The sequence below is a fragment of the Populus trichocarpa genome, chromosome 5, assembly GCF_000002775.5.
Source record: "Populus trichocarpa isolate Nisqually-1 chromosome 5, P.trichocarpa_v4.1, whole genome shotgun sequence".
Taxonomy (NCBI): Eukaryota; Viridiplantae; Streptophyta; class Magnoliopsida; order Malpighiales; family Salicaceae; genus Populus; species Populus trichocarpa.
The window spans coordinates 1,022,399-1,038,885 of NC_037289.2; the positions used below are offsets into that span (position 1 = coordinate 1,022,399).

At 35.0% G+C, this 16,487-nt stretch overlaps 2 protein-coding genes across 4 annotated transcripts in view; both read left to right on the forward strand.

Moving 5' to 3' along the window:
* Positions 1-601: 601 nt before the first annotated feature.
* LOC112327529 (uncharacterized) lies at positions 602-4,368 on the forward strand. 3 transcript variants are annotated; one of them, XM_024601202.2, is made up of 9 exons: positions 602-1,017; positions 1,537-2,064; positions 2,143-2,208; positions 2,394-2,560; positions 2,677-2,833; positions 2,929-3,016; positions 3,097-3,497; positions 3,616-3,720; positions 3,792-4,368. In XM_024601202.2, the coding sequence occupies exons 1-9, from the start codon at positions 886-888 to the stop codon at positions 4,086-4,088; spliced, it is 1,941 nt and encodes a 646-aa protein (XP_024456970.2). In that variant the 5' UTR covers positions 602-885; the 3' UTR covers positions 4,089-4,368. The 3 variants fall into 3 exon arrangements, with proteins under 3 accessions (XP_024456970.2, XP_052308744.1, XP_052308743.1); XM_052452783.1 differs by having other exon boundaries at positions 604-1,017; positions 2,932-3,016; XM_052452784.1 differs by lacking the exons at positions 2,929-3,016; positions 3,097-3,497.
* Positions 4,369-8,108: 3,740 nt separating this feature from the next.
* The window catches only part of LOC18098576 (receptor-like protein 9a), a 34,054-nt gene continuing 25,675 nt past the window's right edge, over positions 8,109-16,487 (forward strand). The window contains exons 1-5 of the mRNA XM_024601207.2: positions 8,109-8,786; positions 8,931-9,089; positions 9,391-9,549; positions 9,913-10,047; positions 10,728-12,882. Of these exons, the coding sequence (XP_024456975.2) occupies positions 8,423-8,786; positions 8,931-9,089; positions 9,391-9,549; positions 9,913-10,047; positions 10,728-12,882 (2,972 nt within the window). The 5' untranslated portion in view covers positions 8,109-8,422. The remainder of the gene's footprint in view (positions 8,787-8,930; positions 9,090-9,390; positions 9,550-9,912; positions 10,048-10,727; positions 12,883-16,487) is intronic.

The window sequence follows — 16,487 nt, forward strand, 5'->3', positions numbered from 1 at the left end:
TCAGTTACTAACTCGAGATTCCCTTAAAATACTATACAAGGTAAATTGCGTTGGGTTTAGTGCTTTTTTTTTCATCTTTCAAGAACCTCCAAGCCTTTTGAGAGAAACAACACCATGCTCATTTCCCAAAACTAAAAAGAATTTGGACAACACAAAGCCCCCACACTTCTCCCAAAGATCCTTGAGAATTGACATTTCTTGATCCACATTGATAACCCACCTTGAAAATTAGGATGATGGAGGGAAAGAGAAAGAGGGTAAACTTCACTTCCATCAATCCCAATATCATAGTCACAAAAGAGAGAAATAGCATGTGAGTTTAGCAGAAAGGAAAACCAAGAAAAAAGCTCCTCAAACTTCTCACACTTCCTCCATCATTTCCCAGAACCATAGCCCCCACCCTCCATCATTTTCAGTTAGACAAAACTGTGAAAGTAAACAAACCAAAAAATAAAAAATCATTAAGAATGTAAAAAAATACACTTAAGAGTCATGTTTCCATGATTTACATCACTTTTGTAGTCTTATTATACATATAATATCTTTAAGCCTATACACTTGTGTTATTTGATGGTTTACCATACCAACAATAAAGTGTAGAAATACTTTACATTTAAAGAAAATTTGTTTAAAGTGGTAGAGGGTTTATATGGCAAAAAAAAAGCTCCTTTCACCACCACCTTCTGTTGATGTTGGTTGCCACAGTTACCCATCTTTTCATGTCTATTGACACTGATAGTTGATATATCACTTGGTTGTTCATGTGCACTTTTGACTCGCTTTATATTTCTCTCTTCAACTTTCTTTATCATCACCAAGCCTTGTGTTGAACTAGAAATAAATAAAGCCTTTTAGCTCAGGAGAAAAAAAGGGAGAAGACTAGTAATGGGGTCTTTGGGACGTGAAGCTTCAAAGAAGATGGAAATGTGGCTCTATCCTAAGGTTTCAGGATTTAATCCTTCTGAAAGATGGGGTCACTCTGCTTGCTACTCTCATGGTGTTGTATATGTCTTTGGGGTATGTCTAATCTTCTAACAACATCAACTTTATATTTCATAATGCATAGAGAAATTTCTCTTTGTTCAACTAGATGTAATTTTTGTGTGTGTTGGTGGCCACTATTTATAGTTTTTTCTCTGTCAAAACTTGTAGCTGTAAATCTTGTTTCCCTTTGTTCTTTATGTACAACATTAGGCAAAGTAGACATACTTTCTTCATGTATTTTAGTTTTTTGCTATTTTTTTTGTTCTTCTGCTCATTGTTGAAAATGTTGTCTGAAGTTTCTCTATTTAGTGTGGCAATTAGTATTTGGTAGGAAGATGATTACTATACATATCCTGCTTTCTAGATATAGATATGTTTATTAAAAGCTGTGGCTGTTGCTTTCTTGGTGAAATATGGCTCTGTCTACTATTTAAGTACTGTGTTTTCTAGAAAGAAATATCTAATTGCTTTGTGAACTGCTAGCAAATTGATTATGCTGTTACTCAGTTTCAATTTCTTCACTGAATTGTGATATTTGTTTCATCATTTCAGGGATGTTGTGGGGGTCTTGATTTCAGTGATGTTCTAATGCTAAATCTTGATACAATGGTTTGGAACACTCTGGCAACCACAGGTCAAGGGCCTGGTCCAAGAGACAGCCACAGTGCTGTTCTTGTGGGGCGTCAAATGATTGTGTTTGGGGGCACTAATGGCTCTAAGAAGGTGAATGATCTTCATATATTGGATCTTGGGACCAAGGAGTGGATAAGCCCTGAATGCAAAGGGACTCCTCCTTTGCCTCGTGAAAGTCACACTGCAACTTTGATTGGTGATGATAGAATCATGGTGTTTGGGGGAAGTGGAGAAGGTGAAGCAAATTATTTAAATGATTTGCATGTTTTAGACCTCAAGTCCATGAGATGGACTTCTCCAGAGGTTAAGGGCAGTATTCCGGCTCCTAGGGATAGTCACAGTGCGGTTGAAATCGGTAATAAGCTTTTTGTGTACGGTGGTGATCGTGGTGATAGGTATCACGGTGACGTGGATGTGCTTGATACAGATACAATGACTTGGACAAAGGCATTAGCTTCACTTACTCTATTTTACTCTAGAATTTTGTGGACTTGAAGCAATGGTAATGGTTTTTATTTTTAACAGCTTGTTGTGCAAGGATCTTCGCCAGGTGTTCGAGCAGGTCATGCTTCTGTGAATATTGGAACAAAGGCAAGTCATGGCACTAAAATAGATTTGAAAATTAGACTAGTTTTTCTTCGGAATTTTATACCCTATTCTGTTGTCTGTGCTATTGATGCTCACCTGTTTTTGCTTGAAGGCTTTGATTCTTCGACGCTCCTTTACCAATTATTGGCTTTCAAAAAGAGATTTAATGTGCTCTTCATGGTCTGCAGCTTTATGTCATTGGGGGTGTTGGGGACAAACATTACTACAATGATGTTTGGGTGCTTGATGTGAGTACTTGTTCATGGACTCAACTTGATATATCTGGCCAGCAACCTCAAGGGAGGTTTTCTCACACTGCGATTGTCACCGACTTGGATATTGTCATCTATGGAGGGTAACTGAAAGTTTTTGTTTTGCATCTGCAGCTTCTGTTCTCAACACTGCCTCCCATAATCTTCATGTGTCTCTTAATTCAATTCTGTATGTATGTATGCATGCATGTATGTGCAGGTGCAGAGAGGATGAGCGTCCTCTCAATCAGTTGTTGGTCTTGCAACTTGGAGCAGAACATCCCAATGGTCGATACAACATTTCCATGTGCAAGATCTTTGGACAACATTGGAATCAAGAAAAGAGAAGATTTCTCCCAGGATCAGAAGATATTTCGGTAACTAAACTATTTACTCTCAAAATGCAAACACTTGACCTCCTGTTAAATATGCCTGTTCAAGTTGGGAGGGTTATTAATTTTTTTCTGTGAAGCAGTCAATGTTTCTGGGAAACAATGAAATAGACATGAAGGGCTCATATGAATCAGAAGAATCAAAGCAACCTTTTCAGTTCAGTTCAGGTAGTTTTAATAACAAAAACCTTGTCCTGAGTAGCACGGATGAAGGCTTCGAACATAATTAACTCCAACGTTCCTTTCAGATACTCTGCATCATAAGAAGATAAGACCTACAAATTCAAAAGCATGGGAGATTGATTTAGAACAAGAAGAGCATTCTCTTTCACCCTCTCACAATTCATCTCCGTCTCAGTCCGACCAAGAACAGATACCGGTTCAGAAATCAGTTGATTCCCTCACATCTTGCAAAGGACTTAATTTCTTTAGGCAGTTAAACAAAATTCCAAGAAATTACCAGGCTGATAGTGTTGCAAGTAATCAGAAACTACCTAGACTTGTGATCCAAAAAACCCGGCACAGGCTCCAAATTTCAAGAGAGAATAAAAGAGTAGAACAATATGTTCATGCTGGGTTTGGCAGGCAAGGAACACCATTCCCAGCAGTGGAACATAGACCCATGGAGCCAGGGTGTATTCAAAACCTGGTAAATCATTAAGTTGATATATGCAATGCAAAACATTGTCGATTACAATTTTTCTTGTCTTTGTTTTTCTTCCTGTTCTGCTAATACATGCTTTTCACTTTCTTCTCGTTCTCCATAGGTTGGTGCTGAGGTTCGAGGTAAAGTTGATGGAGCCTTCGACTCAGGCCTTCTAATGACTGCAACCGTTAATGGGAAGATTTTCAGAGGGGTCTTGTTTTCACCTGTAAGCTCCTCATTACTTCCTCATTAGCAGTATATTTCGAACTCGTATTGAAACCTAATTTTATCTATCAGGCACCTGGTTTCGTATCGAGAGGGGCAATTCTAGCTCAAAATCATGCATCACCAGCAACTCAAATCCCCATTGTTCATCAATTTCCAAACTCCAATCATATTGATACCTTGAAGCCTTCTCATCATCCAACAACATTCTCAGGACAAGAATCCAGTCATAGTTCTCGACAAACTCAAGTGACCAGAACATATCCGGTAATCAGAGCTGCTCCATCATTAGCCAAAGAATCAAATCCAAGAAGTGATCTTCAAGGTGTGGTTCTAACACTAGGAGGACCTGCAAGTGGTCATGCATGACCAATCTGAAGTTCAAAATGTGAGGTAATTAATTCCATTTTGCCTTGTATATCTAAACTAATTTTCCCATTTTATGATGGTACTGATAAAATTCAGGCTTAAAGAGTTGGGCAATTTGGCTAGTCTGAACTCCAAGCCGGTCTTTTGTGCTAACCATCAGGGCAATTGTAAGTTTTCTGTAATATTAAGAGCTTAAGTGACACATTTTGATCTGATCTCAGTCTACTTAGTGTTAACTAATGATTCAATGATATCTACAAATGTTGGAAGTTTGTATACACCTGCTTAATTAAATTGTTGATAAATTCTAAATTTTTTCAATAGCAAATTAAGTACGTGATTGAACACTTAATTACGCAAACATGTTCGTTTTAAGTTGAAGAATTCGGACCTACACCCTTCGCATAATTGAATTACCAGAACCAAATGCATGTTGAGCAGTTCATTAGACTGTGTTCATGTGGATTCAGCGATTGAGTGGACCATTGCCATGCAGACTAGACCCTGCATGGCTGTTGGGTGGTTCTTGGCTGTCATTCATGTCTACACTCTTTCAGAATTTATATTGTCCTTAAAAAACACCTGTTGATCATTTCATGGTGGACGGTAAAGGATTATTGTTGCTGACTGTTAAATTTCATTCCAAACTTTTTTTTTGTTTTTTAGGAGATTGATGTAGTTGATCCGGTTAAGAAAAAAACAAGCTCAAAGAAAAACGTAATTCTATATATAAAAAAACTCTCCACAACTAGAGTTCTAATATTTTTTTAACTGAAATTTAATCTTGATATGATATAGGTTTTTACAATATAAAATCCAAAATTAGATTAGAATTGTGAAAAGATTAAAAAAATAACTAAATTGGCTCAAACAACTTCTTTCAAGTCTACACATACCCTTTATAGAATAAAACCATAAAATCTTCTAATAAAATTTGAGAATGATTTCCATGAGGTCAAATTAAAATTTAAACTTTTTTAGTTATACTAGTCATTTTATACCAACGTGTTTTTTTATTAAGTTAGCCCAGTTATATTTGTTCATATTATGAGTTTAATATTGGGTTTATATATATGATCTAATTGTGATAAATCTACAATTGACTATTAATAATTATCAAATTATTCAAACCTATCTACATTAGATATTGTTACTTATTCAGAATTTGGATTAAATATTTTGATGAGTTTGTTTTTAAAGGGTTGTAAAATCAATCAATTATGTGATATCTCTTCATCTTATCATATAATTTGTTTATGTAATTAAACAAATTATATAAATTATATAAATGTAAGATCTTTGTGTTTCTTTATGAAATTAGTTTCAAGCGATTTAAAATGAGATTTTTAGAGAATTCATTGGTTTTTTTTTTAATAAAAAAAACCATATAAACTTCAAGTGATTACATAAACTTTTTGTTAACTAAAAATGAATAAAAATTATAAAATTGCTATGATAGAGATGAGACTAGCTTGAGAGGAGCCTCGAAGTTTGAGGACTTTTATGAAATGTTTTTTTTTAAAAAAAAAAACTAGAATCCCAGTGGTTCCCAAGGAGTACAAGATTTTAATTGAAAGACATGGATCCCACTATACACCTTGGAAATGTAAGAGCACAGCGCCCGCGCATCTCGCGCGATACTGTCCTAAAACCCCCCCACAGGGAGAAAGAGAGGGTAAAAAGAGTCACAATCAACCGTCTGATCTGTCCCCACGTCATGATTTTTGATTGATGATGATTTACGAAATTTTACTTATTGTCACTGCCTGTCTTATCATTTCAAAAATGACATCTATCCTCTCCTTGTGACTGCGTCATCCATGAAAAAATTAAGGGTAAATTGCATTTTAAACCCTATATATTCATTGAAATTATACTTTGGTCCCTATACTTTTCCATTTCACCTCTCACCCATGCCTCCAAAGAGTTCCAATACGGTCCTTGAAGAATGAAGACCCACCATCATTTTCTCTCACTTTTTTTCATGTCCTTTCTTATCTATTGTCTTTTCTCTCAAATCCCCATGATATTTTCCCAGCAAAAAAGCTTTAAATATTAGGAAAAAGATATTTAAATTAAAATATGGCCCATTATTATGTTCTGTTTGATAGAGAAGAATGGATTTTACGTGGAAATAAAATCGAAAGGTTGAATGAATTCCATCGTTTGGGAAATGGGAGTGAAATTAAGGAAGAAAAATTCCCGTAAGGACCAACTAATCTTTGTCTCTACAAAACTACAGAAAATTGAGAGGAAATTGCAAATGAAATTTAATGATAATTAAGTTGTATCAATGTTATTACTCTAATTTTATTTATTATCTTTTTAATACATTGGCTGGGATTAGTACATTGGCTGTGGAGTTTTGATGTAGTTGGCTTCAACTAGATTTTCGTGATGATAAATCTCTACAGTGTTTGTTTCTGCTCCTTAAAATGGCTACTGCTATATATGAGCTAGAAAGTCAAAGACAGGTTCTGTTGATTTTGCTTATCAAACAAAGGACAAAATTCCTTTTAAATATTGGTTGAAGTTGGCTATAAAGTTTTCCGTTGAGGTAAGTTGTGATTGCTTATGCTGGATGGAAAGAGAGTACTGGAGAAAGATGAGAACATATATCTTGGAGGGCAAAAAGCTAGGGTTCCACTCGAAGAAGATACAATAGGGAGAGGGTAAGGAGCTTTGATTTCTATGTTCAGTTAGCTGGTTCTAGGCTTAGGAGCTTCACGCTATCCATATCACGTAAAGCTCCTCTTCTTCTATCTATATATTCTCTTTAATATGGCATTAAGGATGCATATATATCTTGAATTTGTAGAATTCATTTGAGAAACTGCAATAAAATGAACTGAAGCTTGAAAAAAAGTAAAGGTTTTATTAGTTCAAACTAAAAAAAATGAAAAAACAAAAGGCACGCATCAGACCCTATGGCCTTATGAAGGAGGATAGCTTATGAAATGTATGCAATACAAAGTAGTAGCAAGTCTCCATGCACTCTCAATGAAGTAAAACCACCTTTGTCGCCAATATGGGTTTGTGTACAAAACTGCCGCAGTTGCTAGTACCATTAACTAGCATGCAAAATGACTAAGTTTTACTTTGTTATTTTCTCTATTTTACAAAACAAGTGGAAAAATAGCATGCAAAATGACTAAGTTATTAGTAGATTTAAACCATAAGAATTAAATAAAGAACGGTGTCGTACTTCTTCAGTGGACCGCATGTGTAAAGGCCCCTTTACAAGGGTTCATGCAATGATTACAGCCTTTATCAGGGGGTCTTATTTTGAACTCCCAGAGACCAATACAGGCCTGCATTGCTTTTCTTGGATCTGTCCTTGTAAATTTAACATTATTGTGGCTAATCGACAAGCATCAAAACACATCACTATCAAGGATCAAACCAGAAGAAAGATTAAACGGATACCAAAGGAAAAGAAAACATTATCGATTTGGGTTTTTTTAATTACCCAAAGTAGCCAAGCCCATTACGAAGGCTGTAAAACAGCCCATGCAATTTTGGCAGAATAAACAGCCCATCAGCAGGGAGTTCCAAGTCTCCTTGACTACAATTTTGGCATCATTTATGATCTTTGGTTGGTCAGTTGAAGATTAAAGGATATTCTGTTGAGTTTAAGACAAAATAGCTAAAATTATCTATGAAGCTCGTAATTGATGGTTTTATTTATTTATTTTTTGTAAGCCATTGATAATGTTTTTTTTTCTCATTTTTTTCCTGTCTTCGATCAAATTCATTTTGATGATGTGGATTATAGGAATCTTGACTTCACAAGTCTATGAAGAAAAATAAATGAAAGTGGCTGATGAAATTAATAGCTGCGTCGGAAATCATTTCACTCCATTGACAAAAATTAAGGAAGTGGGGGTAGGCGATATTGATATTTCAAAAGAGATATTCTAAATATTTCACAAGAAATAAAAATCAGTAGGTGCAGTAAGAAGAAATTATTGATAATATAAATCATTTTCTAATCTCTTCTGCCATGTATTTCATAAGATCAAATCAATTGTTCATATACAGCACCTGACTTCCCAAGTCTATGAAGAAAAGCAAAGCAGAAAACAAGAAGTTGGAATATCCTTTAATCCAACACCACAAACCGAGCGATCTGTGCCGTGGTGCGGGCCCCTGGCTAGCACTGTCCGTGAAGACTCTCTCATTCAATGAAGCCCAAGTCTCCCTTGGATAATTCAGCATAGAAAATTCAACGATACAGATATTGTCACTGTCCGATCAAATGCATGAAGAGGACAAATTAAATTGTATATAAGAGACAGCTTGCTTGCTTTTGTATTCGGTCAAGTAGGAGCGCTATGAAGATGAGGCAAATGTGGGTGTGCATGCTGCTCATGGCACTGGCCTTCGTCAACGAGCGGTGCCATTGTTGTCTGGAGGAAGAGAGAATTAGTCTCTTAGAGATAAAAGCTTGGTTCAGTCATGCAGGTGCTGGGTCCCATGAGCTAGAAGGTTGGGATAAAGGGCATTTTAATTGCTGTAACTGGGATATGGTTGTGTGTGACAACACCACAAACCGAGTGATCAAACTATATCTTTCTTTCGTAAATTCTGATGCAGTCGAAGACTTGGATCTCAATGCGTCTTTGTTTCTGCCTTTCAAAGAACTGGAGAATCTCGACTTAAGCGGCAACCAATTAGTTGGTGGCTTAAAGAATCAAGGTTCTATGCTTTCAATTTTCTTTTAGTTAACACATAAAGTTAATTATATTTCAAGTAACTTTACATTGAATCTTTATGGATATTGGAATGATTGAGATATATATAACCAGTTAATGTTTTTTGCTTCTGACAATTTTCTTTCAGGTTTTCAAGTACTAGCTTCAGGGTTGAGGAATTTGAAGGAACTTTATCTAAATGACAATAAATTTAACGACAGCATTTTAACATCTCTCAGTGGTTTTTCAACTCTCAAATCTCTATATCTATCAAACAATAGGTTCACAGTAACAATTGATCTCAAAGGTAGAGTTATAAATCATTCCTACCTCGGATGACATTTCTTAGTGAGGCTTAATTTATTCTTTATTAAGATTATTTAATAATTAGATGTGTCTTAATCATTAACTTTTGTTCAATTTTTAAAATTTTATTAAAGGAATGGAGGTGATATATTAGAATTCATGAATATTTGGTTATTAAAATATTGATATAATGTCAAAAAATTAACATATAAATTTATTTTTCATTGAATTTAAAATACTGATATTGGGATGGTTGATATATATATATGTTAATTTTTTTGCTTCTGACAATTTTCTTTCAGGTTTTCAAGTGCTAGCTTCAGGGTTGAGGAATTTGGAGCAACTTGATCTAAGTTACAATAAATTGAACGACAGCGTTTTATCATCTCTCAGTGGATTTTCAACTCTCAAATTTCTAGATCTATCAAACAATAGGTTCACAGGATCAACTGGTCTCAATGGTAAAGTTATAAATCATTCCTACCTCGAATGGCATTCCCTCGTGAGGTTTAATAATTAGATGTGTATTAACCCTTAAGTTGTTTGGATGAAGCCTTATAAAGGCTTTATATAATTAATTTTTTAACGTATTTTTTTAAGTGAAATAATTTGAAACTTACATATACACAGTACTATTAACTTTTGTTTAATTTTTTAATTTTTAAAAAATAAATGAAGGTGAATATTTAATTATTAGAATTTTAATATTATATTAAAAATTATTTTAATTTAAAAACTTAAGCTATGTCTTGTATATTAACTCTAACATTATAAATTATTTAAATATTGTAAATAATTATTATTGATTGTTCTCTCTATCACAGGTTTAAGGAAATTAGAAACCTTGTATCTGGATTCAACTGACTTCAAGGAAAGCATTTTGATAGAGTCATTGGGAGCGTTGCCATCCCTCAAGACCTTACATGCACGTTATAGTAGATTTACACACTTTGGAAAAGGTCAGTGACTGTTTTGGTGCCTAAAACATGAATATAGATATTTGTGTTATATCTATATCTATATTTATATTGTATAAAAAAGGATAAAATCTAGGATTTCTCTATCTCTAAAATTTCTTGGACCTAAACTAAAGAGAAAACTTTGAATTAAAAAAACTTATGAATATCAATAATTTAAATAATCAATCTCTAATAAAAAAAAACAAACAAAGCTATTTAAATATAATCTAAAACCGACCTAAATCAACTAAAACTTTAAAACCTCACTTAGAAAGTTTTTGGAAATAACTAAAAAAATTGCTTCCTATATAAAAATAACTAAGAAAATAAATAAAAATCCCCAAAAAAATTCTAGGCCTAATTAGAGAACAAAATCTATAGAACATTGTTAAAATATCAGTTTGATATAACAGATCGGATAAAAGATTATAATTATAACTATTGTCTGGTATTAAGAATGCACCATAACAACAAGTTTTCTACGAAATAATGGACAACTGCCTGCTCACAGAATTTTGTCTCTGGAAAGCTAGTATATATGCTAAATGGCACCCTGCCTCACCAAAGTAAATTAAATCACTAATAAACTTGTATTGTTGAATAGATCTCTCAATAAATAGTACATAATTGATATATTCCTATTCCCTTAATTAACATGAACATATTGATATATTCTGCAGGCTGGTGTGAACTGAAGAATCTTGAACATCTATTTCTCTCAGGAAACAATCTAAAGGGCGTACTCCCTCCTTGTTTTGGAAATCTATCATCTCTACAAATCTTGGATTTATCTTACAACCAATTGGAGGGAAATATTGCATTTAGTCACATTTCCCATCTTACGCAGCTTGAATACCTCTCAGTTTCAAATAACTACTTTCAAGTCCCAATATCATTTGGTTCATTTATGAACCACTCCAACCTCAAGTTCTTTGAATGCGATAACAATGAGCTAATAGCTGCACCTAGTTTTCAGCCTTTAGTTCCAAAGTTCCGGCTTCGTGTTTTTAGTGCTTCAAACTGTACTCCAAAACCACTCGAGGCTGGATTTCCAAACTTCCTCCAGAGCCAATATGATTTGGTGTTTGTTGATCTATCCCACAACAAATTCGTTGGAGAACCTTTCCCATCTTGGCTGTTTGAGAATAATACAAAGTTAAATCGACTATATTTGAGAGACACCTCATTTATAGGTCCTTTGCAGCTGCCACAACATCCAACACCCAACCTTCAGACAGTAGATATGTCTGGCAACAGCATACATGGTCAACTTGCAAGGAACATATGTTCGATTTTTCCACGTTTGAAGAACTTCATGATGGCTAACAACAGCCTCACAGGTTGTATTCCTCCTTGTTTTGGGAATATGAGCTCTCTCGAATACTTGGATCTTTCCAACAATCACATGTCTTGTGAACTGCTTGAGCATAATTTGCCAACAGTAGGCTCCTCGTTGTGGTCCTTAAAGCTGTCCAATAACAATTTCAAAGGGCGATTACCACTCTCTGTGTTCAACATGACTAGCCTAGAGTACCTCTTTCTCGATGGAAACAAATTTGCAGGACAAGTATCGGGTACCTTTTCTCTTGCATCATCATTTTCGTGGTTTGATATCAGTAACAATCTTTTGTCAGGCATGCTTCCAAGGGGAATTGGGAACTCTTCAATATACCGCTTTCAGGCAATTGATTTGTCCAGAAATCATTTTGAAGGTACCATTCCAAAAGAATATTTCAATTCTTATTGGCTTGAATTTTTAGATCTTTCTGAAAACAATCTGTCTGGGTCTTTGCCGTTGGGCTTCCTTGCACCACATTTACGCCATGTCCACCTATACGGAAATCGATTGACCGGTCCACTGCCAAATGCTTTTTATAACATCTCTTCTTTGGTGACATTAGATCTCGGCTATAACAACTTAACTGGGCCAATTCCAAACTGGATTGCTAGCCTTTCGGAATTGAGTATTCTTCTTCTGAAATCTAATCAATTCAATGGGGAACTTCCTGTTCAGTTATGCTTGTTAAGGAAATTAAGCATATTGGATCTTTCAGAAAATAATTTTTCTGGTCTGTTACCCTCATGTTTGAGCAATTTAGATTTTACGGAATCATATGAAAAAACTTTGGTTCACACTAGTACGGAGTCACGAGATGATGGAAGCCGGAAAGAAATATTTGCATCCATAGGGGGAAGAGAATTGGGGAACGAAGGTTTTTATCTTTTTGATAAAATTTTGTGGCCAGAGATCAGTGTAAAAATATCCGTAGAGCTTACATCAAAGAAAAATTTCTACACTTACGAAGGCGATATCCTTCGTTACATGTCTGTTATGGATCTTTCTTGTAACAGATTCACTGGAGAAATCCCGACAGAGTGGGGAAACTTAAGTGGGATATATGCTCTAAATCTGTCACAAAATAATTTTAATGGATTGATCCCTCCATCTTTCTCCAATCTGAAGCAGATAGAAAGCTTGGATCTTTCTCACAACAACTTGAATGGGAGAATTCCTGCACAACTCGTTGAACTGACCTTTCTAGCAGTTTTCAACGTGTCGTACAATAAATTGTCAGGAAGAACACCGGAGATGAAAAATCAATTTGCTACCTTTGATGAGAGCAGTTATAAAGGGAATCCTCTTCTTTGTGGACCTCCATTGCAAAACAGTTGCGACAAAACAGAATCACCATCCGCGAGAGTGCCTAACGATTCCAATGGAGATGGTGGCTTCATAGACATGTACAGTTTCTATGCCAGCTTCGGTGTGTGTTACATAATTGTGGTGTTGACAATTGCAGCAGTACTGTGCATAAATCCGGATTGGCGACGCAGGTGGTTTTATTTCATTGAAGAATGCATGGACACTTGCTACTGCTTTTTGGCTATTAACTTTCCCAAGTTGTCCAGATTCAGAAGGTGATTGGATCTTATCAGGAGTGTATGGGCTACTTTCTGAATTTGTTGTAATCCTCTGTGGAGAAGTAGTCGCATTCCAAATCAATGGTTGCTCACTGCATGTTTAGCAATTTGCCTGTGAGAAGTGTTCTGTGGAAGTGTTCTTGTTGCTTAGCCTTTCTGTTTTGATGAGACTTGTGTTTGTCCTTGTGCTTGTATCAGTAATTGTTTGTATCAGTTATGTTGTGCTGAGCAACCAACTTGGCTTCTTGTAATACGGGATTTATTCATAAGAAATAGTTTGCAGTATCGTATTTTCTCAAATAAAAAATAGTTTCTCTTATTCCTGTTGTTTCTTTGGCCTGTGGCCTTCTCTTTTTTAAAAACTGGAGCAATTTAAAATACCACAGTATACTTTCAATGAGGACAATATTGATGAGCACATTCATTTTCTGCCATCTCTTGATATTTTATTTTAAAAATTAATTTGGAGTGCTCAGAGGCTACGAGCATTAAACATTGCATAAACAATTGCAACTGTTTTGCAGTGATTGATTTCCATAAGTTTTCCAGCTTGAGATGGTCGGAGGATCTTAACTTGAAGCTTCGGTAACAAAACTCTAAGCAGTTCCGGCTTCCTTAATTACTCTCTCCAGATGTATCTTCTTCTAGTAGAACTCCAGCTTTCTGACCTCCAAGATGGAACTCTATCAGCATTTTTGTTCCTGATTTTTTTCCTAGAAGGACTTCCTTCGAGCAGCAGCTGGGGCTTGATATAAATTATGAATGTAATCCAACAACAGGTTTTTTATCTGTTTGACCCCTTGTCCCAAGAACTGAAAATGCTTTTTGCAGATGAAGCCCATTTGTTTCAAAAAGCTCATGATTATGTGGAGAGCATGACATCAGTTTACAGTACACACCGAACATAAAGTTGTATACCGTTACAAATTAAGAGTTGATTTTGATATTTCTAGCTCGACTTTTTCATCCATGGCTTTGAATTTTCTAAAGATATCAGTTTACATAGAGTGCTCTGGTGTGTGTTCTATTATCATTTATGTTTAATTGCTTCATGAGCCTGTCTTGATGCTTTAAAGCTCTGTATTGGCATTTAGCACATTCAATAGGACACTGGTTGATGGGTGCTCGTTTCTTGCGAATGCAGCAGCATGTATCTGATATGCTTCAATTTTTTTGAAAATCATGGTGTTTCAGCACACCATTCTCCTCCATTGAACTAGCTTGTTAAGTTTAATACTACTTATTGTCTTGGAATTGTGCTTCAGCACTTTTAACTTTAATAATGTAATGTCACTGGGAGGAAACCTGGCAAAGTTATTTCGCTTTGCAGGAGACCGAACAATTAATTCAGATGAACTGCATTGTAAGATTAGGTTTATCTTAGATGAACTGCATTGTAAAGCCTTTCTGAGCCGCCACCTTTTTTCCCCTTTGAAATGCCTCTGCATTGGTCTTCTTTGGGGGTCAATCGGTTATCTTTCCTCTAGTTTTTTCTTCCACGATGTCAATCAGCCATGACAAGTGTATTTTACATTTTCTGTAACTGAATTCCATAGATAAACACACTTCACTTATTTTTTCGTAACAAAAAAAAAAAAAGAGGTAACCGTGACTTGAAGTCATTGTACCGATCACCTTTTCCACTGAGTTTGGTAACTATGTGAGATTACTGCTGTCGCAATGTGAGAGTAATCCAACTGGAAAAACCTCTTCTTGATAGCAAGTACGCAATGATTTCATTAAGATAATAATGGGCTTAGAGCTGACATTGTTTGAAAGAGCAAAAGCCTAAGAAGGCCTGCTAAGGAGACAAGCTCATCCAGCCTTGAGTGTATATATAGAGATATTCAAGTCCAGCCCAGATGAAATTAACTCAGGAGGCCAGGAAATTCAAACCCAATGAGAAGCTTAGATGGCCGAACCTTATATGCAAAACAAGGAGGCCGTGAAAAGCAGAAGAGACCATCAATTTCTGCTCTCTCTTCATATTTATATCTTCCACCAAATCTGAGTTTGCTCACAATCTGTTCGACAATGTTAGATTTATTTCTGAAATCTTAAGATTTTCTTGTTTAATTTTGTGTTTCCTCTTAATTTAATAAAAATGTACATGGTTTTATTACTACAATGATGAGAATCAATAGAGTCTTGCATTTGAAATTAGACCCTACAATCTAACCTCTTAATTAGCTGTTGAGATTGTTACATAACAAAATAGAACAATCCCCTGTTTCATGATGTTCTTGGATCCTTTCTCCTCTAAATTATCCATTAATTGTGCTTTTATTCAAGTTGAATTTGAGCTCTTGGATTGTTAGGGTGGCATCGTGTTCCAACATGCTATAATTTCTTCCGCAAGGAAATCACTATACAATTCAGGCGTACACGACGTTCACGTTTCAACTCAACAATTATGTCTTCTTCTTTTCATCATGACTATCAATTTTCTGAAACGGCATTGTTGAAATCACGACATCCCACTTTTGACTATTTTATAAATTCATTGTTTACACTCAATGGAGCTTAATGGCAATTAATGGTGAGTTCATTAACATTTTAATTTTGATTTGATGATGAAGTGGCAGCTAATCTCTTTAACTCCCAAGCAATAAGGCCTACTTAAATTGACTTGGAGTTAAAAACTTTTTGCTTAAGAACAAAGTCCCCTAATTACCTTGACTCCAATGTCAAGGTCTCATTAATTAATTTAATTTTTATATATAATGTATTCAGTTCTTATTTTAGATATAATATAGCAAAGAAAATTCATTGATACAAATAAATTTCATTGCCTAATTAAGTTTGATGTGGTATGTTTGGCTGATGAGTTGATTGGCTAGCTTAAATAATAAAAAAAAAATCCAAAAAACAAGTTTAAAAAATGCACCACAAAATGGAACACCGCAAGTCAAGCATCGGCGTCCACGACATTTTACGCTTTAATTCTAACATGTAACACGTTACAAATGCATTTATATTAGATGAAGCGTGTGTACCATGATTTATGTGTACGTGTTGTTTGGTACGTATGTTTTCTGCTTCTTCTTTTTTTAGTTTTACCTTTTTTTTCTTTAATTAGATTAGCATTGTTTTATTTAATAATCTAATAGACTCAAGTCTTGTTTTTTTTTAATTTTTTAATTATTTATTGTTATTGTTTTTTATATATATTATTTAAATTATTCCTTGAACGAATAACTTGAAACTTGAATTTTTATTAACCTGTCACTTTTTTTAAATAAAAAAATTAAATTGTTCAACCTGGCAAAGCACGGAGAACATATCTATGAAACCATTATCTTCTTGTTCATTATCTGCAATTGCGAGTTTGTTTCACTGCAACTTCGCAACGGAGGTCCACAAAGAAAAACAAGTGAAAGTGGGTGATCAAATTTCTTTAAAAGATGACAGTCATTTCCTGATACTGGTTGAATCCTAGCTTTAATCATGCTCCGACAAGAGTTTTTTTTAAATTAAAAGGTCGTGAGGAGACCACCAGTTTCTATAAGGAAATCACC